The sequence below is a fragment of the Rutilus rutilus genome (assembly GCF_951802725.1).
Source record: "Rutilus rutilus genome assembly, chromosome: 3".
Classification (NCBI taxonomy): Eukaryota; Metazoa; Chordata; class Actinopteri; order Cypriniformes; family Leuciscidae; genus Rutilus; species Rutilus rutilus.
The window spans coordinates 24,025,213-24,049,667 of NC_140211.1; the positions used below are offsets into that span (position 1 = coordinate 24,025,213).

At 36.5% G+C, this 24,455-nt stretch overlaps 1 protein-coding gene across 9 annotated transcripts in view; it reads left to right on the top strand.

The window, feature by feature from the left end:
* The window catches only part of fhod1 (formin homology 2 domain containing 1), a 57,623-nt gene that overhangs the window by 2,615 nt on the left and 30,553 nt on the right, over positions 1-24,455 (top strand). For all 9 annotated transcript variants that reach the window (XM_084403486.1, XM_084403487.1, XM_084403490.1 and 6 more), the window contains exon 3: positions 5,432-5,496. In XM_084403486.1, coding sequence (XP_084259612.1) covers positions 5,432-5,496 — 65 coding nt within the window. The remainder of the gene's footprint in view (positions 1-5,431; positions 5,497-24,455) is intronic.

Consider the following 24,455-nt stretch of genomic DNA (forward strand, 5'->3'; position numbering starts at 1 on the left):
TCTTTTTTTTTTCTAAATTCCCTCCCTTGCTGACTTATGAATAAACTGTTCATTTGAAAAATAATAATGAAAAAAACTCCTATACGTTGGTTCAGGGAAGAATTAATTATAATCAAGGAAATACTTGGAAACAAAGTATTGTTCAAGAACAGAGTTTATAAAACTAACTAGCAACCTATTAAAAAAATAAGGAAAGGTATATGAGTCTTGACTCTGTCTCAAATCTTAGTCTTTTGTCACAAATCTAAGCCTAGACTTGAAAGACTTTAGACATGGCTTATACTCTACGTCAAAGACTTAAACATGTTTGCCTCCTTTTCACCCTTCTTAGTTTTAAAGGGTGGTTGATTGTGATTTCACTTTTTTAACTTTAGTTAGTGTGTAATGTTGCTGTTTGAGCATAAACAACATCTGTAGTCACGACACTCAAAGTTCAAAGCAAAGGGAGATATTTTCTTTTAAAGAAATTGCTTTTTAAGGACTACAACAAACGGCTGGTAGGGACTACACAACCTACACATTCCTCTTGGGTTAGTGACATCACTAACCCTAAAATTTACATAAACCCCGCCCCTGGGAACGCGATTTATAGATTATCATGACAGAATATGGTTGCCTACATGTTGTCACTTCTTCTTGAGTCTCTCCATCTTTGTCTGACTCCAGTTTGAACATAAAAGACTAAACGTTTTTGTAATTTTCAAGACACAAGCCATTGTAGCTCCGCCCCCTGTGCCAGGAGCAGCAGCTCATTTGCATTTAAAGGAACAGACACAAAAACGGTGCGTTTTTGCTCGGCCTCAAAAAGTGACATTTTTAACATGCTATTTAAAAATATCTGTTGGGTATTTTGAGCTAAAACTTCACATACACACTCTGAGGACATCAGAGACTTATTTTACATCTTGTGAAAAGGGCATTTTACCACCCCTTTAATGAATAGGAAATACAGCATAAAATTCCGTAAAAGTGAAGGAATATTTCCATTCTTGGGTCAGTCAGAGTTTTTAGTCACATTCAAGAACCAAATTTGGGAGAATTGTTCATAACGTGAATGTTACTTACTCACACACAGATATTCTTAGTGAGGCCAGAGGGACAACATTAGTCAGAGACGCTGGGAACGTGGCTACATAATGATAGAGCGTTCAGAAGAGAGAGTGGATAAGAAAAGCTTGCAACACTCCACTGATTTACCTATTTTTTTGGGATGTGCAACAATGTAAATGTTAATCCAATTTTGACCTCTGAGGACTTTATATCATTGATACGTTTATCATCAAGTGATGTTTTCAGCACAGCCCTCTCTAATGCTATATTTAGTCGTCTTTTTATTACGTGGTGGTGTCATTAGACTATAATCATGACATTGCATTCTCAAGTATCTTGATGGTCATGTCCTGTAGAACATTTGTATGCTGGCTTTGTAGATCTGATATTAAAGCTTTAATGTTTGAGATTATAATTGAATTCTTAATAACATGGTCCATAGAATAAGTTAGAAACTTGTCTGTTTGTGAAAGTACAGCTGCTAAAATTCACACCCTTTGGGATACATGACTTAAGAAAGAGAATGGGTTTCAGCCAACACATTCATGGCTGTTCGTAACTATTTTATGTTTTGGCGAATTTGTGGCTAATTTGTACAGTCTCATTTGCCAGTTTTTGTACATTCTGTTTGCGCCCCAATGATGGTTAGGTTTAGTGGTGGACCTTCATGCTTACTTTCTTTCAAAAATCACATTGTACATATTTGCTATACAAAATCACCACCTCGTAAAATACTTACAGCACAAAAGTGTACTTTTAGTCCAGATCTAATTTAGTCTGTGCGTGAGAAAGGGGCGTTCAGTTTATTTTGTTTCATACTAATTAGACTATTGTTTAGCTCCCAAGATTAATTTACATTTTCCTTCAGCTGATTCAGGAGATTGATTGAAATTCAGTTTTTAGTTCATACAACTGTATCCAATTCACTTAATCTTTAATTCTTCTGAGGTGAATTAGAGGTTGTTTTTATATAAATAAGCAGTGTGCACTGCTGTAAGTTGTGAGTAACAGAGACACACTGATTCATTTTCTTCTCTTGCTCCCTTTCTACCTCCGGCTCGGTCTTTGTCTCTAGTGTAGGTGAAATGCTCAACTTTCCTCAGCTAAAGGACAGCTTGTTCAGTTTGTAGTTTGTTTTTGTATATTTTTAATCCAACCTTATTTCAGTATTAGACGTAAAACATTGTTTTAGCCTGCCATTGTTAAGGATGTCTGGCGTCTGGCAGAACAAAGTAAAATCAAGAACATTTCTATGATGTTTGTTGGTCTCAGTCTCTACACATCCATCCATTTGTTCCTCTGACCGGATGGAACAGAATTGAAACCTCGCTGCTGATTCTGTTGTAGTCAGGAAATGCACCGATAACTATTCTCTCTGTGTTTGTGTTTAGTCTTTGATAGTATATCTGAGGAATTCCCCCATTTTGTGTTGTTTGTTTTGTAACAATGACAAATTTTACCATGAATTTTCATCTGATAGCAGATAAATGTCTGTTTGATGTCCATAAGATCATAACTTTTGAATAAGTATTTGATGTCTCATTAAGGATACGCTTTTCTGACATTGTTAAACGCTCAATCATGCTCAAAATGCTGATGAAATAAACTCTACACAGGTGTACACCGTGTAACAGTTTTTGGGATGTACCATGACACTTAAGAGGGATGGTACTACTGGTACTGTGACGAAAATGGCCGTATTTAACTCTCTAGCGTGGTTTACACGTTGATGTTTAAGAAGACTGATTTGAAGTCATTTAATATATAAATAACAGGCTAATTTATAAAGATGTTTGACTTTGTTTGGACAAGCTTGAATAAATGTGTGTATTGGCTAAACCACAAACAATGGCTGGACTAAAAGCACTAATTTGATATTAATGCTTATTTGATCATTTATACTGTTTAAACCGTGCCAAGCTCTTATGTAGAAAGTCCCCCCTTGAATGTTCGGCCTTACCTAATTATGACAGGTATCAGTTTCACTAAATCATTTACTAGCGTTGCTTGGTAACACACAGTCATGTGACACACCAAAGGCATGAGTGATTTCACACAGGCAGAGCCAGCATTGCAGTGAGTGTGCTGACCACAGCTTAGACTGGCCGTCTCAGAATACACTGAATAGAGCAAAAACACTAAACCGCAGATCTAGAACTCTGAGTCAGCTCAAACTGAAGTATTGCATAACTTTGCCACTGTAATACTTATTGCAGATTTTTTTCCAGATTTGTTCAATCTTGCTATGGAGAACCAGTTTAAAACCAGAGTGTTGGATTTCTAAAGAGTAATGTGAAGTAAATGTAAAAGCATGTACACTCTTGTAAAAGCTTGGGGTTAGTTTTTTTGGAAAGACATTTTTATTCAGTCATTAAAGACATTATTTTATTTAGTACTTTTATTCAGCAAAGATGCATTAAATTGATCAAAAGTGACCGTAAAGACATTTATAATGTTAAAAAAATATATATATAAATAAAAATAAATAAATGTTTCTATTCCTCAAAAAATCCTGAAAAATAAATCTTTGGTTACACTTTATTTAAATGTGTCCTTGTTACAGTGTAGTTATACATTTTAAGTAGTTAGTAATATTAGTGTCAACAACATGTATTTACTATTGCATGTAATTATGCATAATTTACTGTTTTTATTACAGTAATTACATGTAACATGTAATGACACTGTAAGACTAAGTGTTACCAAATGTTTTATGGTTTCCACAAATGTATTAAGCAGCACAACTGTTTTCAATATTCATAATAATAATGAATGTGTCTTGAGCAGCAAATTATCCTATTAGAATGATTTCTGAAGGATCATGTGACACTGAAAACTGGAGTAATGATGGCAAAAAAAAATCAGCTTTGACATCATAGGAAATATTAATAGAAACATTTTAAGTGGAAAAATATTTTGTAATATTTATCTTACTGAACTCAAACTTTTGAACATTATTGTATTTTATCAAGAACTGATTCAGCATGAGTTAAGCTACACTGTGTCATTTTTTTAAAGTTGATTCTTAGTAAAAAACACTTTATTCTTTCAAAATGATATGTGCTCATTAATGTGTAATTACTTCCACCAACTAATCAAGTATTCTCGTAAGCGCAGATTCTGCCATTCAGAATACATACGAGCGAGTCGCTTGAATGGCGGAAACCATGTTGCGCCTCCATCTTGAAAATGCATTAGCCAAAGAGGGACATTCCTGGAAATTCAAGCTTGGCCTTTCGCGCTTTTACACTCAGTGGCACTGTGACGAATACGAGGGGGAGATTACTCGCGACTGGGAATAATACGGCCACCGTAGGAGTTAAAACGCCCTTGGAATGGGAGGCGCTAGAAAGTAATATTCAGCTGGTAGTCATATACAATTTCACTGCTAGATGGGAGAAAATCTTACACAGTGTAGCTTTAAGCTTGAGACCACTGCTAAATCTGTTAAAATCATGTTCAGCTCTGTCATGCACTCAAACTCAAGAGATGTAGCCAGTGTATATGTCACTCACCTACACCTCTTAAGTCTAAGGGATACAATTGTCGGGATAATGATACAGTATTTTTTTTACTTTTACTCATTGCCTTTCTTTCTTCTGCCATGGACTTTTTATTTCTATATTTTGGTCATGTAGAATTAGAGTATGCATTGATATAATGGTACCTACTGTACACTTTTCAGAGAAGGCCAAATGTATTGTAGCATTATTATCAACACAATGTCACTAATGTAATTATATATATATTTATTTTTTGCATAACAATATTAATTCGGTATTGTGATGCAAAATATTGCCATAAATTGCACAGTGTTTGCATTTGTGGTTGCATGTGTTTAAAGCATACACGGTGTGTATGTATTTGTAAGCCGGCAAAATTGTAGCCAGAGCTCCTTCAGGTTCACTGAAACTGACAACAGGAAACACGTCATTTGAAGCAGCAGCACTTGGAAAACAGAAGACAAAACTGGAGTGTGTGTTCATGTTTAAATGTCTTTGTGACTGGGCGTATGAACCACACAGAACATTAGTGCAGAAAACGTAAGACTTGGAGCAGTCCATTTTTAGCCACGAACACCCTTGATGCATAGTTTCCATGCCTGTTTACTCTCTCTTTCCATACCTTAATCCCTTCTGACCCATATTCTCTTTCTGACTCTGTCTCCAGTCAACCTTCAGTAAAGTGTATGTGTCTGCAACTGGAATAATGACCAATTCAGAATATGTTTTAAATGTGCTTTGCTCCATCTGCATTATTAATCAAGTAGTGAAATAATTCAGGTGAATAGAACTTGCCTAGAATGCTGATGAGAAGTATAAACTGTTTGTTTATGTGAATGAAAGTGATTGAGTTTGCTTAATTTTTCTTCTTTCTACAGAAAAGGCAAAAAGCCCATCTTGATTCTCCGTACGCAGCTGTCAGTGCGGGTTCATTCCATCCTAGGTAAGAGTATGTGCACAATAATACGCCTTGATGAACGTGACAGATTATTTGCGCGCTCATTTCAGCGTTTGTATGTGTTTTGCTGAGGTGGCAAGTACGTCATCCCTGCTTTCCACTCTGGCTGTTGGTTTAGTTTGTCTTGCAGAAGGAAAAAATGGGCTACGTTCTCCAGAAATGCTGAAATGATATTATCCCTGTTCGGTTATCCCCTCAGTTGGGATCATTCCAACTATATCCTCAAATTCTTCAATGACACCTTCAGCGAGCTATAGCTTCTCTTCTCATTGTAACATGGATCTATTAAAGTAATGAACATAAGAGTGCCACACTTAAAGGGTTTGTTCACCCAAAAATTATAATTGTCATCATTTATTCACCCTTATGTTGTTCCAAATCTGTCCAACTTTAGTTCATCTTCGAAACAAAAATTAAGGTATTTTAATGAAATCTGAGATTTCGATCCGTTAATTGACAGTTTACATAACTACCACTTTGATGCTGCAAAAAGTTCGTAAAGAGATCCTAAAATCCATATGAAGTTAGCGGTTTAGGCTTTTATTCACATATATAAACATTCATCTACACATATCGGTTGTGGTAAACAGAAGCTCAAGCATGTTCACATTCGAGAACCAATGAGGTTCATTCTCGCGTTACGCAGCACGTTTGAGCTTCAGTAAGAGGTTTGTTCTCACGCGTCAAGCAAGTTTGATTGAGCTTCTGTTTGTTCACTGATCAATATGCAAATAAAAGCCTAAATTATATCTGTTCATCATATAAAGTGATCAAGTCTCTTCAGAAAATTTGGAGCACACTGCATGACTTTTGCCCAGATTTTTGTCCCAATTTTCAGTTTGGACGAGTCAACACTAGTAGTGTTGTTTTTGGCGGCCTGTTTTAATTTTAGTTTTAGTCTAGTCTTTGTGTCAAGCTTTCGTTTTAGTTTTTATTAGTTTTAGTCACGTTCATACTCTTTTTAGTCTAGTCAAGTTTTAGTCGACGAAAACTCATGACATTTTAGTCTAGTTTTAGTCAACGAAAACTGATGACATTTTAGTCTAGTTTTAGTCGACGAAAACTGATGACATTATAGTCTAGTTTTAGTCAATGAAAATTGTATTTTAGTTTCTTTTTAGTAATGTAATTCTATTTAACACAGTCAATATAGAATTTCAAACAAGGTTATCTTATTATATTTAGTATAGGGCTGTGACGGTGGCAGTTTTTTTTACCACCGCGGTAATGGACCAACTACCGGCGGTGGTTGGGGGGGTTATTTAAAAAAATAAAAACTCGTTTTATATTTCCACACAAAGACGCGTGATATAGCCTACCACTCTGCGCTCTGAGAGGGATGTGGGACACGAGCAGGAAAGAGACCATCGATCTCTTTATGATATCTTCGTGTTTTCTGCTTGATGTAAATTGGTCTGAAGAGCGAATTTTATTCTCCACAAGGGCGAAATATTTAGGCTATGTTTGAGATTGCGCTGCCAGAGAAAGTGAAACTAAAAATCACCCGCGCGTGTGAAACGCGCTTTACAACTAAACTTGACGCGCCCTATGTCTAATATAACAAGCACAAACTGTGTTAAAAAGAATTTGACATGCAAGTACAAATGTAGGCTATCTGTCCTACAGTGTTTTTCTAATTACCACAGTAAAGAATACGAATATAATAGGCCTAATTAAAAGCAAACCAATGAAGACACGTTTAGGCTATAATCCCTTTAGAAAATGGGTGAGACGTGAGTGAAGATTTGGGAAAAGAAACAATAAGAGATTCCATGCAGGGATGAGTCACGATTTTTGGATATTCGATTAGTTTATTTAATTCTAGAATATCGAATAGGTTGTGCGATTATTCTCTAAAATAAAATCTCCATGTTCTGGTGCTGATGCGGTGACGCGTTCATGTAACCAGAGACACTGCCAATCAGTGGCGTAGGCAGAAATTCTATTTTGGGCGGGCCAGTGAAAAAGTGAGTGGGCCAATAGTTTTTCCTAGAAAAAAAATTACTTAAATAATAATTAATAAGTAAATAATAATAATATATTAATAAGCACGGTTTGAAATGAATAACAACGCACTCCCCAATTTCTGTTAAATCAACCATATACAATGCAGCCTGGTGGAAATTAAGCTTTTGTGCCAAAAAAATTGCAACTAATTTAAACTAAACAATGTACAGTAGGCTAGCCTATAAGGCATTCAGCTATACAATACAGTACACAACACACCAGTAACTTAAGGCGAGACAGGTGAATAGGGTAACATTTTAAAATAATAGATATTACCATAAAACTTCCTCAGTTATTCTGGAGAATGACAAACAACTAATTTTGAGAAAACAGCATTTAAAGATTTGTAATGTAAAAAATCATACTTTTTAGCAGAAACAACTATTTACAGACACAATATCTTATCAAATCATCAGCAACAATACAAACCACCTAAAACACATCAAAACTTATAACACAGCATTTATGGCCAACAACTGAACAGAACCCCAGTCAAAAAGTGTCAAAAACACACATCAAAATGTCAGAGCACGTCACGTGATGCATCTGAACGAATCACATTGCCAGAAATTGACATCAGCCAATGAGATTTCGCTTTTAGAGTTAAATGCCCCATTGTACTTTCACGATTGGTTGCTGATTAAAGCAAATTACCATATTTGGATCCGACAGCATTGTGTACAGGAGAAAGTAGAGAGCTTTTCAACGGTGTTTGTGTTATGACAGGTGCAGACAGCGATCGCGGTGCAGCATATTGATTAACAACGCCAACTTTTGTTGAATTTAGGAGAAATATACAGACGCAAATAGACAAAATGTAGTAAAATAAAGACCTAAATGTGTATTTTGGATTTTTTTTTCACCACAAGTCTGAAATAAGGCATTGAAGAAGACAAATAGCCCAAAATCTTAAAATTGACCAGTGAAAAAAAAACCCCGATGTTTTTGCCGTGTCTCGCCTTAAATCACTTCACGGTCAAAAATTAAGGAAATTAGTTAAACAACTGGCCTACCTTTGTTGTTTTCATTCTACAAAACAAGATGCAAGTGCCTGGGTTTAGTATTAAAAACAGAAATGATCTCATCATAGTCCAAAGAGTCACAGAGTTATTTTTCAAAGAACTAAAGGCCGCCAGAGCCCGCCGCCTAGAGAGTCTGCCTGTCGGACTCGGAACCCCTAGCAACCATAGCAACCAATTACGTTCCGGAGGGAGGCTTTCACGCATTTTATTCGGAAACAGAATTAAACACACACACCAGTCAACAATAAATCAGGTTTATATTAATATATTTTCTTAAATACATTTGAATAATAAAAATAAACTAAAAATGTATTTTGATCAAACTTGCCTGGGCGGGCCAGTGAGTTATGTGGGTGGGCCAGTGCCGCCCTGGCCCATTACTGGCTACGCGCCTGCTGCCAATAACGCACATAACAGCTGTGACAAAGAACCGGCAAAAGTAATGATTATGAATGTGTCAAATATATCAATGAGACATTTTAATGGAATAACTAATGGAGTAATATTGTTAAATTCGCTGATAATCGGGTGACCAGATCGCAAACCAGAATTTAAACCCCACAAAGCTATGGGTTCACGCACAACTCTCTCATTCGTCGTGACGTTATAACATTTCGTCTCGTCTCGTTTTGGTCAACGAAAATGAAGAAACATTTTAGCATAGTTTTTATTTTGTAAATCACATTTAGTCTCGTTTTTATTCGTCAACGATATTGCATTATACATGTATTTTAGTCATCGTCACATGACCAGCATTTACGTCTCGTCTCGTTTTCGTCAGGCGATAACGGTTCGTTGACGACAATATTTCGTCATAATTTTCGTTGACGAAAGCAACACTAAACACTAGATGCCAAATATCAGAGCCAGTCTGGGAGACGAAATGTTGTGAAATTTTTGCTTCAGACTAGAATGCATTGTTTTCATTTGTCATGCATCTCCTAGAAACATGCTGCATGTCTCTGCATTAGTTGTTTTTTTGGGGTTTTTTTTTTGTCTGTGTGTTCGGAATGTCTTGAGTCTGGTAGTGTGTGATTCTCATTAAGTGTATGACAAAGTTGGCAAGTGTATGATGCCTAGTGTTCAGATTTTAAAAGTCGTGTACTTGTATTCCAGCTAACATTACCATAGCATATGTTAAACAGCACTTGTGCATCTACTCTGACCATTAAATAGTAAATACAATGGACATCAATTTTATTTTATGTGTTAATTTGTTCATGGGGTACAATGGTTTATGATAACAGCAAAGGCAGTCCTGATATTCTTCGCACTTTCATGTCGTTTTTGGTTTAGTAAAGAGCTTAGGGACAAAACATAGCATATCTGCTCTCATTAAAGACTAACAGGAGCTTGACTAAATTCTGTTAACATCAGAGACTGTGTTACAAAAAACACCCTCAGAATTCTATCCTATCTGTTTAGTAACCATGGTAATTTCAATGAGGAAATAGACAGTAATACAACCTGAAATAGACCGTTTCAGTTTCAGTACAGCCCCAGGTGTGAACTGATAAGTTGAAATCTAAATTCTGATGTCCAGGATGTAGTTAAATAAATACCATTGTAAGTGTTCCCTCTCCAGAGATGCTTAGAAATTGCCTAATGAATGACAGCCAATCAGTGTGACCAAACCAGAACACTCCAGTTATAATCAACATAGCTATCTGCACTGCAAGTTTCATATGACGGTGTCAACTTTCATTTGTTAAATTTTTTTTTTTCTTATTTATGTAAGTGATTGTTTTTTGTTTGTTTTTGTTTTTTTGAGGCTTTTAAAAAAGCATTTGAGGCTTTAGGCCAGTAGCCATGGCATATAGTCACACCCCTGCGTGTGTGTGTGTGTGTGTGTGTGTGTGTGACTCAAAGAGAGTAACATACCTCAAGACAGGACAGACCGGTCAAGCCCTGGGGTTTTTGGGTCACTGTATGCTACACAACACTCTCAACTGGCTCTGATGGTGTGCTGTGTGTTATCCTTTAATCTGTGGAATTGTTTTTGTGCTCATGCACAATATATATATTTAGCAGTTCTACATGATAGATTTCTATTTCTAATATACAACTGTGTTGTAATAATTGAGGTAATGCTGAGTCCTTGCAGCTTAATTGTGTTGTCAGGAATGTCATGTGGAATGTTTAGGAATTTAGTCACATTGCCTGATTGTTTTGATAGTGTCTCTGCATGAAGTGTTTTTCTTTCCAGATCTGTTTTTCCGTTCCATGTTATATTGACTGCTTAAATATAAAAATTCAGAAATTCTTTGAAATGTTCAGTTTTTTTTTTTTTTTTAAACAACCTTTTAAACTGGGAAAGTTATAATAATATTTGGATCGGTTTTAAATCAATGAGAACTTCATTCCACTCAGTCCAACCACCACAGAGCAGTTGTAGTGTCTGGCATACTTTCAGTTTGATTAATTGAGTCAAACTGTGCTCGCACTTTCACTCATTTGTTACAAACAAATGGCCAGGCTTCGTTCCAGTGCTCGCTGTGACTGCATGGTCACATGACTTTGGCTCTTGATTTGCTCTATTGATGCTTTCAGTGCCAGCTGGCACAGCCAATCAGGTAAGAGTAAAAATAGTGGCTGATTTTACTGAGATCCAGCATTTTAATGAAGCTATTATTATTATTATTATTATTATTAGTCATGGCTGTTTTAAATTTTTTCTGTTGGAACTGGAAATGGCTTGTCACTTTTCTAGTAATGTCTAGAGAAATGTTACTTTGTCTTCAAAGTAATGTAAATATCATTATTTACATTAGCATTAGCTTCCACTGTTATGCTGACGATACTCAGCTGTATATTTCGAAATATATATATATATATATATATATATATAACGAAACTTACCAATTCACAAAATGAACGGAATGCATAGCTGATATAAAAAATTGGATGACTAGTAATTTCCTACTTCTAAATTCTGAAAAAACAGAGATTCTAATTATTGGAGAAAAAACGTCCTCATGTAATAACCTAGAATACTGTCTAACACTTGATGGCTGCTCTGTTAAGTCTTCGTCGTTGGTTAGGAACCTGGGTGTGCTCTTTGATACCAATCTTTCATTTGAAAGTCACGTGTCTAGTATCTGTAAAACCGCATTTTTCCATCTTAAAAATATATCTAAATTACGCCATATGCTCTCATTGACAAATGCGGAACAATTAGCTAATGCGTTCATGACCTCAAGGCTAGATTATTGTAATGCTCTACTGGGTGGTTGCCCTGCACGCTTAATAAACAAACTACAGCTAGTTCAAAACGCAGCAGCTCGAGTTCTTACCAGAACCAGGAAGTATGACCATATTAGCCCGGTTCTGTCAACACTGCATTGGCTCCCTATTAAACATTGCATAAATTTTAAAATATTGCTGATTACTTACAAATCACTAAATGGTTTAGCTCCGCAGTACTTGAGCGAGCTCTTAACGCATTATAGTCCTTCACGTCTATTGCGATCTCAAAATTCCGTCCAGTTGATAATACCTAGAATATCTAAATCGACCGCTGGGGGTAGATCCTTTTCCTATTTAGCACCAAAACTTTGGAACAGTCTTCCTACCATTGTCCGGGAAGCAGACACACTTTGTCAGTTCAAAGCTAGATTAAAGACACATCTCTTTGACCTAGCATTCACATAATACATTATAGACTTCTATAATTCAATATTAGGCTGCATAGATCAGGTCAGCCAGAACCGGGAACACTTCCCATAAATCCTGATGTACTCGTTACATCATAAGAAGAATGGCATCTACGCTAATTTTAGTGTCTTTGTTTATCTCGAGGTTTTCCCGCAGCCTGCCGTATCCAGGCCGTATCAAAGCAGTGCTGAAGTGCCATCTAGTCTCTCCCTATGGAGGATCCCTTTACCACTCCAGAGAAAGCGTTGTCGGGAAAATACATTTCACGTACCTACCCCGAAATGACAAAATAAAATTCTGTATCAAAATTTATAAGGAAAGACCAGTACTTTGTTTAGGCTTGGTTTGTAGGGAATTACAAACCTGCGCACGTATATTCAAACGCACATAACTATAGAACCGATTCTTAATGCGCATGTGAACGCCATCAGAGTTTATCACAGGTTCGCGTTTAAAGTCTGTGTAGAGAGAATGGTGTCGTCTTAGCGGCGCATAATTTAATAACAAATGATCGTTGCGACGGAAGCGAATCAATCAAAACTAACATTAGCTGGAAAATAACTTTATTAAAGAACCGCTATAAAGCCAAAACAATCTCTGTTACCTTAAATGATACGCTTATCTCTGTAAAGCTGCTTTGAAACAATCTACATTGTTAAAAGCGCTATATAAATGAAGATGACTTGACTTGACTTGACTTAATGCTTGAACTTTAACAAAACTATGCATATGAATGGGTCTTTAGGTTGCATGTGCTGCTCCTCCTCCAGTGATGTTTTTGAATGATGATTCGCTGAATCACGGCTTGCTTTTCCACTTTTACATAATTCACTTTTAAGTGTGAATTTGGATTTTTTATCACCGTATGTTTTTCATACTCCTCCTGATCTCCAGCAAGTTCTCTCTTTTTCTGTGTCAGAACACTGTGTTCCTTTCCATTCAGTATCAGATGTGTCCTCTGTTGCTCTCTGGTGCAGACAAAATTTATGGAAACAAAATAATCTGTTGAGTTACTTCCCGGGTATCTGAAGGAGTGTGTTAAATATTCATTCAGATTTATAACTCCACAGAGGCTCATCAATATCTAATGTGCTCATTGTGGCTCAAATAAGTGCTTCTGCTCCTTTATTAAACAGACACAAAGATTGTGGGGGTGGGGGGCAAAGACAGCCTTTATCTCCCTCTGTTTTCCTGTTGGTTTAGAAATAAGCTGATGCTGCATCCTGCATCCTGCATATAATAGTCATGTTTGAATCATGAAATACTTCCCTCTAAAGAGGAATTCAAATGTTGTAAGTGGAAAGAAAGAAATAGCAGTTTGCACAGGTTCTCACAAAAGAATATAATTCATCATATCCTGTACTCAATCAAGGTTTTTTTTTTTTTTTTTTTTTTGGCTGTCTGCTAGTAAAAGTTCAAAGCTTTTCTCAGAACCCTCAGCTTTCAGGTTCTTGCCATATTTAAACTTTCTGCAGCTGGATAAATTAAAATATCATATTATTGTATGCCACACATCAAGTTTTGTAATTTTTAAAGACGGAAGGGATTCAGGTTTGAGCTGGAGAGTACTGTAATGATCACAGTTTGTGCACTTTTGTACAAATTGTATAACACATTTTTTTTTTTTTTTTTTTTTTTTTTTGCATTAGCTTTGGGGTCAGTGGTTCTCAACTTGTAAAAAAAAAAGAAAAAAGAAAAAGACAAAAAACGGGACAACCTTTTAAGGTGGCCTAAAGATTAATACAATGATTTAAAATGGGACTAAATGAGCATTAAAATTGAGCCAAAACAACTAAAAAGTCGATATATTTCTCATGTTAATTCATCATTACAACTTTTTTGGGGTTTTTTTTGGGGGGGGGATTCTCACTGTATTGAAATACCTGGATATTTAAGTGTGATATCGGAAAGTCATGTAAATTAAGTCTTATACCTCAATGGGCATTTTATATTGATTATATATTTTTTTCAATTATGCCATCTTTAAAATATTTTATCAAGTAGAAGTTGTGAGTAAATAGTATTTAAAAAAAAAAACATATTATAAATGTATTCTTAATCCTTATCAATCATGGAAAAAGAAAATGGAAAAGTCATAGGGCCTTATTATATTGCTGTGGATAATGGGGGTAAAAAAAAAAAAAAAAAAGTTGGTACTGCTTTAAATAGCCTTTTTTGGATTTCTGGTTTCAGACAAAATATGCAGATATATGTAATACATGCAGTTTGTTTAGTGCTTGATAAACTGTATGTGTAATATTGAAGCAACAATACATTGCCAAATAATAGATTGTGATGTCCATCCAAATAAAAACAACAATCATGTTTCATGTGCTTTACTTTTAATTTAATTCAAATCGTTCAGAATAATCTCTTTTGATAAAGCTCCTGTATAGCCGTAAGCTCAGAAAAGGGCTGTGGTGTTTTTTAAGTGTTTCCCAAGTAATCATCTGTAGGAGGAACAGTGTCATTTAAATTGGGCAACAGGAAATGCCATGCTGCAGATAGGTCATCCCTAAGGCCTCAGGCTTCTATTTCTTACTCTGTTTATGTGAGGCTGGTCAGCAGCACATACCGTTCAAATTTTAGCAAAGCCAACCATACGTCCGTCATTAGCATTCATTCTCTAACACCTCTACAGGTCCCTCTCCCTTGCACAGACACGTGAACATGACCCACAGGTCATGTTCATATTCAAGTAAACATTTTATTTAATCACTTCAAGTTCTGTTTCAAACCTTGACATGTACTACATTGTGCCAAAACACTTTTAATTTGATGCCACCCTGCACACTCAGTCTTAACCCACTTAAATACCTATAAAATCTGGAGAGAGTTAAATATTTAAGCTGTAGATGGAAGAAGCACAGTGACTTATAGATCTAACTAAACTGTTGTTGGCTGATCTGCTTCAAATCCCTGTGTCTCCATACTGCAGGCTTCCCACAGTCATGGGAAACCTAGAATTATCAGGCACATCCCAGGCCTGGAAAGGTCATGGAAATTAGTTAAATCTTTATCGAATCATCTTTTTAGTGCACTTAAAAGGAGTAGTGAACCCAAAAAAGTCAGTGGGGTCCATTTTTGTGCTGGACGCAATGGATATTAAATGGATTAAAAATGGTTGAAACATTCTTTAAAATATATTTTAAAGAATGAGGACGAATAAATGATTTTTGTCAAAAGGTGTGGGAACCCTGATATCAAAGGCAAACTGTAAGCCTGTCTCTGATTTCTGCATGTAAGCTCTTCTTGTTCAGACTTGTTGGCTCTCATATTGTGTGCTCTGAAAGAAAAGGTTATAATCTGGAGCTCTTATAAGTTTCATTGACATCTATTCCAAATGTCCTTTCCATTGAACTGACTTCACTGTATCGGTTCATAAATGGATATATTTACTTTTTTCAAGACTAATGTATGTAGTTACAATTAGATGAGAAAAATAATCTTTTTTGGGGGGGGTTAAATTGAAATGTTATTCACCCCAGACTCTTACACCCCCACCTCCTCCATTGCTCTGAACTGGTTTTCTAAGCATGGCTGGCAATTGTTTGGTCCACCGGGATATGAATGTGGTTTAGCCGGACCCGCAGGCATCCTTTTGGAGTCTGTTTATAAAATGTTTCTGTGTAGAGATACAATGCTGTATGCCTGCAAGTACTCCATGTTCCAGATTCATTTTTTTCTTTCTTTCAGGCTAATCAGAAGCTAATGTGCCAATACATGTACTGTGGGTTACCTAAGTCTGCAAAACTCTGGAACATTTTTCCATGATACTGCAAATCCAATTTTAGCTCCCCATCTCTCCCCCCCCCCCCTCTGTTTATGACCATTAAAGCTTGATCTCTCTCTGTGATATATTTTCTTGCCTTGTGTTCCTCATCCTATTGATAGACTCTATCTAAAGCTTCACACTCACCCCTGAAGCATTTCACATTACTGTGTTGGCATCTCTCTGGGGACTCCTCATACCCTTGGTGACTCATTTAGATCACAAGCTTCATACCTAGTGAAATTCTTCCATAATACTGGTGTCATGATATTTTTTTGCGAGCCAGTGCTGGTGTCAAATCTGGATCAGGATTTGGCAGGAGTCCGGTGGATGTACTATGAGTCATTAGCCCAGGAAATCCTGCTTCTGTGTATGTCAGAGTTTACATGTATTTGTCCAATGGTACCAAACTTTTTGTCAGTGCTCTTTGACCTAAAATATTTACCCCATGAGATTTTGTTAATGTTTAATTTAATATCACATTCACATGTTTAGTTTTCTATTGTTGGTTCATGGTCATATGACATGCAAGTAAAATATTTAATCTTTTTAATTTTGTTTTTATTTAAAAATGATTTATTCATTTAAATTGTAAATTTTTATGATGTAATTACTAGCTTTTTATCAAGTCACAAACCCAAGTTTTTGGAATCCCTGATCTATGAATATTGAATATTTTACAATATTTATTTGTTTCTTTGTTTGATTTGTTTATTGGTTGGTTGGTTGGTTGGTTTGAATGATTGACTTAAAGGGTTAGTTCACCCAAAAATTAAAATTATGTCATTAATGACTCACCCTCATGTCGTTCCAAGCCCGTAAGACCTCCGTTCATCTTCGGAACACAGTTTAAGATATTTTAGATTTAGTCTAAAAGTGTTCCGAAGATGAACGGAGGTCTTACGGGCTTGGAACGACATGAGGGTGAGTCATTAATGACATAATTTTAATTTTTGGGTGAACTAACCCTTTAAGATAACGTGAACTGATGTGAATTTACAACTGTTAATATGCACTTGAGGGAGATCTCCTAAATTGTCATGGAGCTACAATTTTCCTCCATCACGTCTTTGATGTGAGGAGACAAATATATGCAGTTATATGCAGATTTTGACTTGAATTGAAACTTCAGAACATCCACCTCAGGCTAGCACATGTTTATGCAGGTGTAGAGAGTTTATGTGCATATCATGCATTTCCATTTAGACAGTATGGATACTCAGCAAGTATGTATAATTCACAGTTTTGTGGATATTTCAATTAATATTTATCTTTGTTTGTGAAAAATGAATTGTAGATGTAGGTAGCAAAACACCAAGATAAATGGATTGCCAGGGAAACTGCCCAAAGCTGAAGCAAGTCGCTTTGGATAAAATGTCTGCCAAATGCATAAATGAATGTAAATGTAAACTATTATGTTTGCATGCTAAGTAAAGCCTGCAAACATGGAACCATTAAGCAAATCATGTCAAACTGAAAAACATTTAACAGTATTTAAGCTTATCATCAGTCACTATAAGGATATTTGTGCCTTTTCTTTCCACCCTCTCGCTTTGTGCAAGGTGCCAGGCACACTTGGCTGTTGGCACAAGTTCATTAATGGGGTCAATCCTTATCACCAACTTAATGTATTGGCAGCAGTGACAGAATTATTTCATGCTGTGGTGCTCTTGGCTCAACATTCACAGCAGCCCTTTGCCCAAATAAGTTCTGTAAATAGGGCTTTTTATTAGTAGAACATGTGCTGTGTTATTTTAAAGAGATGAGAACATTATGGACACAACGAAATATTTAGTCCCCAGACTATCCCTCTTTCTCTCTCTCTCTATATATATACTAGTTAGTGGTTACACTCATGACCTTTCTTGTGTGTTTTTATGTCTGATCACACCTGGCGTCAGTTTTAAGTCATTAGCGTTTCATCCACTAGATTTAGGGCATGCACGTTGTTGCTCTTATAACAGAGGCCAAGATCCCTACTGCAATAAGTGGGGTTTGAAGTCACAGAAGGCAGTGAGTGATAAAGATCTGTTCATGTGAACTTAAGTGGACACAGATACCCAACAACAGCACAGTTCTTTGGCTGGTGGACAAAGAGGGCAATGCACAAAATACTTATTTACAGAGCTCTAAGCTTAACACATGATGTTGATAATGTGACGGTTGAATCAGCTGGGTAAAAGTCTATAATTTAGCATGCCAGTCACATTTTAATAATAGTAAACTTTCCCAGTTTAGGAATCATTGTAATAGTCAGGGATCAGTAACTATTAAGCACTAAATTTTAAAGTTTGATGAATTTAGGTTGTACTGTAGCAGATGTCTCTTATTAAACTAAGCATAATTTGCTTTTGTGGTCTCATTTACTGGTGATGATGTCTTGAACATGGTCGTAGATTCTGGGAATAATTTAGATTACTCTTTTTGGCAATGTGCTCTGTATATGCATGTTTTCTACTGATGCAGATCAGAAAAGAGAAAGTGTTTTTCTAGTTTGCCCTTATAAGGCTGTACAGGTTCTGTTTTTTAAATGGACTGCGATCAGGTAACCAAAAGCTATTAAGGGTACGTTTACACAAGGATGTGCTAAAAACTGAAACGTTTTTTCTTTGTACAGATGACAACGTTATCAAAACGATCCCCGTTCACACGGATCTGTGAAAACGACTAAAAACGCTGCGTTATGCATGTCAGACAAGTAGTTGGCGCTGTCACTTTGGAAAGTACTGTAAGACTACGCGCACATACGCATTCTTTTATTGCAGACTTTTGTCTTCTGGGTAAATTTCATCTTCACAAAGCCAGAACACTGTAATCCCAACTTTAGAAAGTTCTCCTTTGATATAAAGTCCCTTCTTAATTCCTTTTAAGAAAATGTCAAATTCTTTGAACACAAAGTCTTCAAAAACACATCATTCTTGAATCTTTTGTAAGGAACCTTTAATTTTTCATGAAGACAGAATGTTATATCGTGTTGATTTTGTGTAATTCTTATAATCACTTGTGATGTCCGTATTGTGATGTCCGTATGTCCAAAAGTTAGCGTTTTCAGGCCACCAAAACGCTGTAGTCGAGTAAATTAACGACTTTTTTTAGTTGAAAACAGCATCATGTACACATCCCCTAAATGTCTAACCTACGACCTTTTGTTGTGGCACTGCTAAAAGAGACTCTTAACTGGTCTTCATTGGAAACCTTCACCCCTGTAATTTTTGTCAATGTGCATTTCTTTTGTCCATATGGGCATGCAGCAGAAGTTTATTTGGTTAACTGCAGTCAGGATGGCATGTGTAAACCGGTCAAACAGAGAGTTTCTGTACTGCCATTGTTTTGACCTGCAGTGTTAACCTTTGACCTGCCCTGGGATGGAAGCCTTTTCAGATGTTCAGGTTTAGTTTACACTCCCACTGATGTTATAAAACATAATCTTCACGGCAACTAAGACTGAATATGTAGCATCTTTGTGTCTGCTGCTTTAAAAACATCCTGTTTGGATGCCTACATCACTTTCTATTCTGGAATAGAGCAGTATAAGGAACCACCGCTCACAGCATATCAACTGTCAGAGGAGCAGGCCCTGAGAAAACATATGAATGGGGGTTAACTGAGGTAGAAGATTATTTCCATAGTCTTGCAAGACTGCCACTGAGAATAGCAATGGTGTGTTTGGCAAGAAATGCTGCAGTGGTTGGTCTTCATTCAAATGTCAAGCCTTCAGTAACCTGTTGGGAACATTTTGTTATGCTACATTCATATTATTGAGGTTGATCTTCGTGTTTAACAAGTGCTTAGCCTGATTTGAAAAGATAATTAGTATAGCAAAACTAGAATGCTGAAGAAGGCGCTTTTGTGGAAGACAATGGTTCATATGATGTATTTACATGAAGCACTCTCTATCTGATTGTTTTCCTCTGATTGCCCAATCGAGGGAACCAAAACGTGCATGCTTGTTTAGTAGTGTTTATGTAATATGGTGGTTTTTATTTTTGGAAAAATAAGTCTCTTATGCTCACCAAGGCTGCATTTATGTTGATCAAAATACAGTAAAAACAGTCATATTTACAAATAACTAATTTCTTTAAAAAAAAAAAAAGAATATATTCCTGTGATGGCAAAACCAGTCTTCAGTGTCACATGATCCTTCAGAAATCATTCTAATAAGTTGAATTGGTGCAAAAAAAAAAATCTTAGTGTTGAAAACAGTTGTTAATTTTTTATGAATATAAAGTTCAAAAGAACAGAATTTATTTGAAATGTAAATGTTTTGTTACATTTATAAATGTCTTTACTGTTTACATTTGATCAATCAATGTGTCCTTGCTCAAGTATTAATTTCTTAAATCATACTGACCTCTAACTTTTGAACGGTACACATTTTATTTGCAAATGTTCTATTTTGTTGAACTTTATTTGTTAGGAAAAACGTGCTGAAAATGGTTTCTTGCTCTTCTAAAATACTAAGGCAATTTGTACAAGGAATTTTCATTGTAAAATATTGTAGGAAAAAATGAAAAACCTCTTTTGCTTTTATCTAGCCTTGATTTCCAGCTGATTGGATCATTATTGAGGATCTAATATTGAGGTGACGTGCAGCATTAGTGCTTTCAGTGTAGACACTGGCCCTGTCCCAAATGGCACACTTATGCGTTTTCAGTCTTGTGGACTTACAATGGCTGCTGCGGGCGCGTGTCCGTTAAGTCCATGAGACCGTAGGGTTTCCCAGGGTGCAGAGTCTGCCGACAGTCAAAGTGGCGTTATGTCATGAAAGTGCGGACTTGTAAAAAGGCCGCGAGTGTTTAGGGTGCCATTTGGGACATTGCCACTGTGAATGATGATCAGTTTATGTCATTGTCTTTGTAAATGTCTGATCCCACTGGCCTAAATTAGTAGTGCTCTGTGTTTTCAGGCTGTTGTGATGTCTGTTGTCTTCCCTTGTCACTCTTTCCACGTTTCCGTTTCCGGCCCATAATGGCTTCCTGTGCTAAAAAACCCTCATACAATGGGCTTGACTCCTGGAGCACCCTTTGTCACAGTGCTGCAGGACTGCCTGACTAATACAACATGTCTGGAGGAATTCTTCCCATAATGCTGATCTCATATCTTTGACTCAGGGTAAACTGACAGGATGGCCTTTAACAGTTACACAGATGATACACAGGGCAACTTTTTGGGCAATGATGCTGGGCAATGTTGCCGTCAACGGGCAACCAGATGAGACACAGGGCCCACAACCGATCTAAATTATCCAGATAGAACTTTATTGCCCATTTTCAATGGGAAAGTGCCCAAGCAACAATCGCTCGGCTAGATTGCCCAGCAACATTGCTCAAAAAGTTGCCCTGTGTATCATCACCTTTATTGTCTTGATATGTTGGGCTGTATGGGTTATCACTGTAATATCTTTATCCCAAAGGTCCTGTCTAAATGGTGTTCTTGAACTGATTCTGCTGTGTGAAGATCAGTTATACTAAATCACTACATTTTTGTCTTAAAGTTTAACGTTAGAGACATTGCAAATATCTTGAGTTGGGGCAGTCCTGTTAATGCAGAAAAAGAGGGAGAGGCCTTGAGAGAATAATCTCATTTAGTGTGACATGAAGAATGTGCCATGTCACAGTTTCTCTCAGGGATTCTGTGTTCTCTGTCATATTTGGTTTTGTCACTCGCTTATCCTCAGACGAACCTACAGTGCGTGCAGAATTATTAGGCACGTTGATGTTCTGATCATATTTATCTGATCATATAAGAATCACAAGCTGAAGTGTAGTAAAATACATGAAGACTGTTTATTTTTTTTATTTATTTTTTTATAGGCTTTGTAGACAGACAGACTGAGAGTGACTCTTGAAGGACCAGCACCAGATCCTCTTCTACCACTGTTTGAAGAATTCATCTTCCAGAATACGTTTTAATAAGTTTTGGGAGTTTATTTTTTAGTCCATCTCCTACCCTGAAGTCCATTTTGCAGAGATGGACTAAAAATTAACTCCCAAAACTTACTGTCAGATTCTGGAAGATGAATTCGTCAAATAGTGTATAAAGCCTATAAAAAAAACAGTCTTCATGTATTTTACTACACTTCAGCTTGTGATTCTTATTAAGAGGGGGTTCATTTTTAGGATTCTTTACCTAACCTAAGTCTCTGAGATCCTGACACCTTGCACTTCTGGAGACTCTAGGTAGGTTGGAGTTCTGGAAAATGGTGGCGCTGGAGACTAAAGGGTTCCTGATGGTTTCACACTTAATTCTTCACCTTAATTCTTCATTCTTTTGCAGTTAACATGTGTCTTTTCTTCTCCACCTGTTTTTGTCTGACCCTGCTGACCTAATGAGTATTTCACTTTCCAATGGTCATGCCTTAACTGCAATTTCTAGTATTGCATTAGTATTGCATTCTTCTCATGGGGATTTAATAATTTTTGACTTTTCAGTTTGAGTTAAATCTCTTTTTTGGCTTATTTTATCTGTAAAAGAAAACGTGCCTAATAATTATTATGCACACCTGAAAATAAGATGTTTTTCATTTCCAGCCTTCATGAACAATTATATATTACTTATAAATGATTAAATACAAAATGAATTGTAGTTATTACGATTAATGTGGTTTGGAATTGGTAAAATGTGCCTGGAAAAAAATTATGATCAGAAAATCAATGTGCCTAATAATTCTGCACGCACTGTAGAATGATCCGTCCGATTGCTGAACTTAAATATACGAGCTTGATAAAAATTTGAGAGAAATTTTCAGATGGCTCTTAGAGGCTTTTGCATCTGAACTCTCCATGTGTTTTGGACTTCCCCTCAGTGATGTTTCATGATGTGATCTAATAGGTTTAACAGTAGCTGTTTGCTTTAGTCTCTGTTGGTTTACCCTGCATGTAAGAGCATCAGAGGAACACACAGATCCTTTGGTGGTATGTTTGTGTCATTTTATTTTCAGAATATCCTTGTTTTATATATTTCTTAATATTTTGCCCATCTACCCTCACTTCTTTTCTTGTGTCATTCTTCATCTTTCTCATGAACACAACTGTGGGAATCTACTGTGATATTCAGCCTCATTGATGTACAGTTTTAGACTGGGAAGTTTATGGTACCACATTTGCTGACAGTGAAATTTTTGGCAGATCTATTACCCTGTATAATAAGAGGTTGAAAATAGTTTATTGAAAGGATATATGCTTGCATGTGAAGAATGTGCAAAGTATATATTTTTCTTAGTGAGATGTTGAGAGAATATGTGTGCCACAATTTCTCCGTAAAACCATGCTTTCTTCTCTTTTTTGTGTGTGTGGCATATGACTTCCTGGCTGCTTGTTGTGACATCCATCCAAGCAGCAGCATCACATTGTGTTGTTCATAAATGCCATATATAAGTGAACAATTGGTGTTGTGTGAGCAGATGTGTGTTTGGGGACCATCAGTAATGTGTGTGTTCTTTTGACACTGAACTGTGTGTGTGTGTGTGTGTGTGACGTTATCAGTAGCAAACAGTTGTCAGCGATGGACTGCATCATTCTCCATGCTGTCATGGACTTTACCACTGAGCTCAGATGCCACACACACACACACACACACACACACACACACACACACACACACACACACACACACACACACACACAGAGAGACACACACACAGAGACACACACACAGGAGGGATAGTAACTACAACAGAACACATCATAGTGACAGACTTTTGGTCTTTTCGTTGTCAAAACAGATCCTCAAAACATTATTCGAAACCCATGCTTTTGCTAAAAGCCAGAAGCTCTTCATCTGACGTGCTTCATGACATTACATCAAAGGTTCAAGTGGCCAGTAATATTTTATTCTCGTGGGATATTAACTTGGGCACAAAATGTACAAATATTCACTGTTCATGACCAGTCTGTGATTCAAGATGGTATCAATGTTCTCTTGAAACCACTTTTCATGGCTATACCAGACATCTGCCAAGTTGAGAGTTTTATACGTTTAATATGAATTTAAAGCTGCTTTACACAAAATATAGCCGCAAGACACTGTTTGCTTGCTGAGTCTTGGACCCTTTTTGAACTGTGAGTTTCAAAAGTTGTGCTGCTTTAGAAAACATCACAAACACTTGTTTACAAATGATGCTATTCCCAGGCATTGAGGAATGACTGTTTATAAAGCGTGTCTGCAAATTTTCCAAATGATTAATTGGTGAATCAGCAGGTCAATTTATGAAAGGCTGTTTGTAGCATGCGTTGTTTGTGCATCAGCTTGCGTTTGCTATTGAGGAAGATCATGTCTGCTGTGCCAATTTCTTTCAGTTCTCACATGATAACCAGCTGGATATAAAAACTCAAAAAAATTAATTCCACCTTTTTGATGGACAAGTTAACCCACATAACGATTTGCTTATGAAGCTGGCTGGAAAAATGTAGAAGGCAAAAGATGACAGCTTTTAAAGAAAATGAATTAAAAAATTGTTTTTGATTTACTTTACATTCCCTTCTATTTGT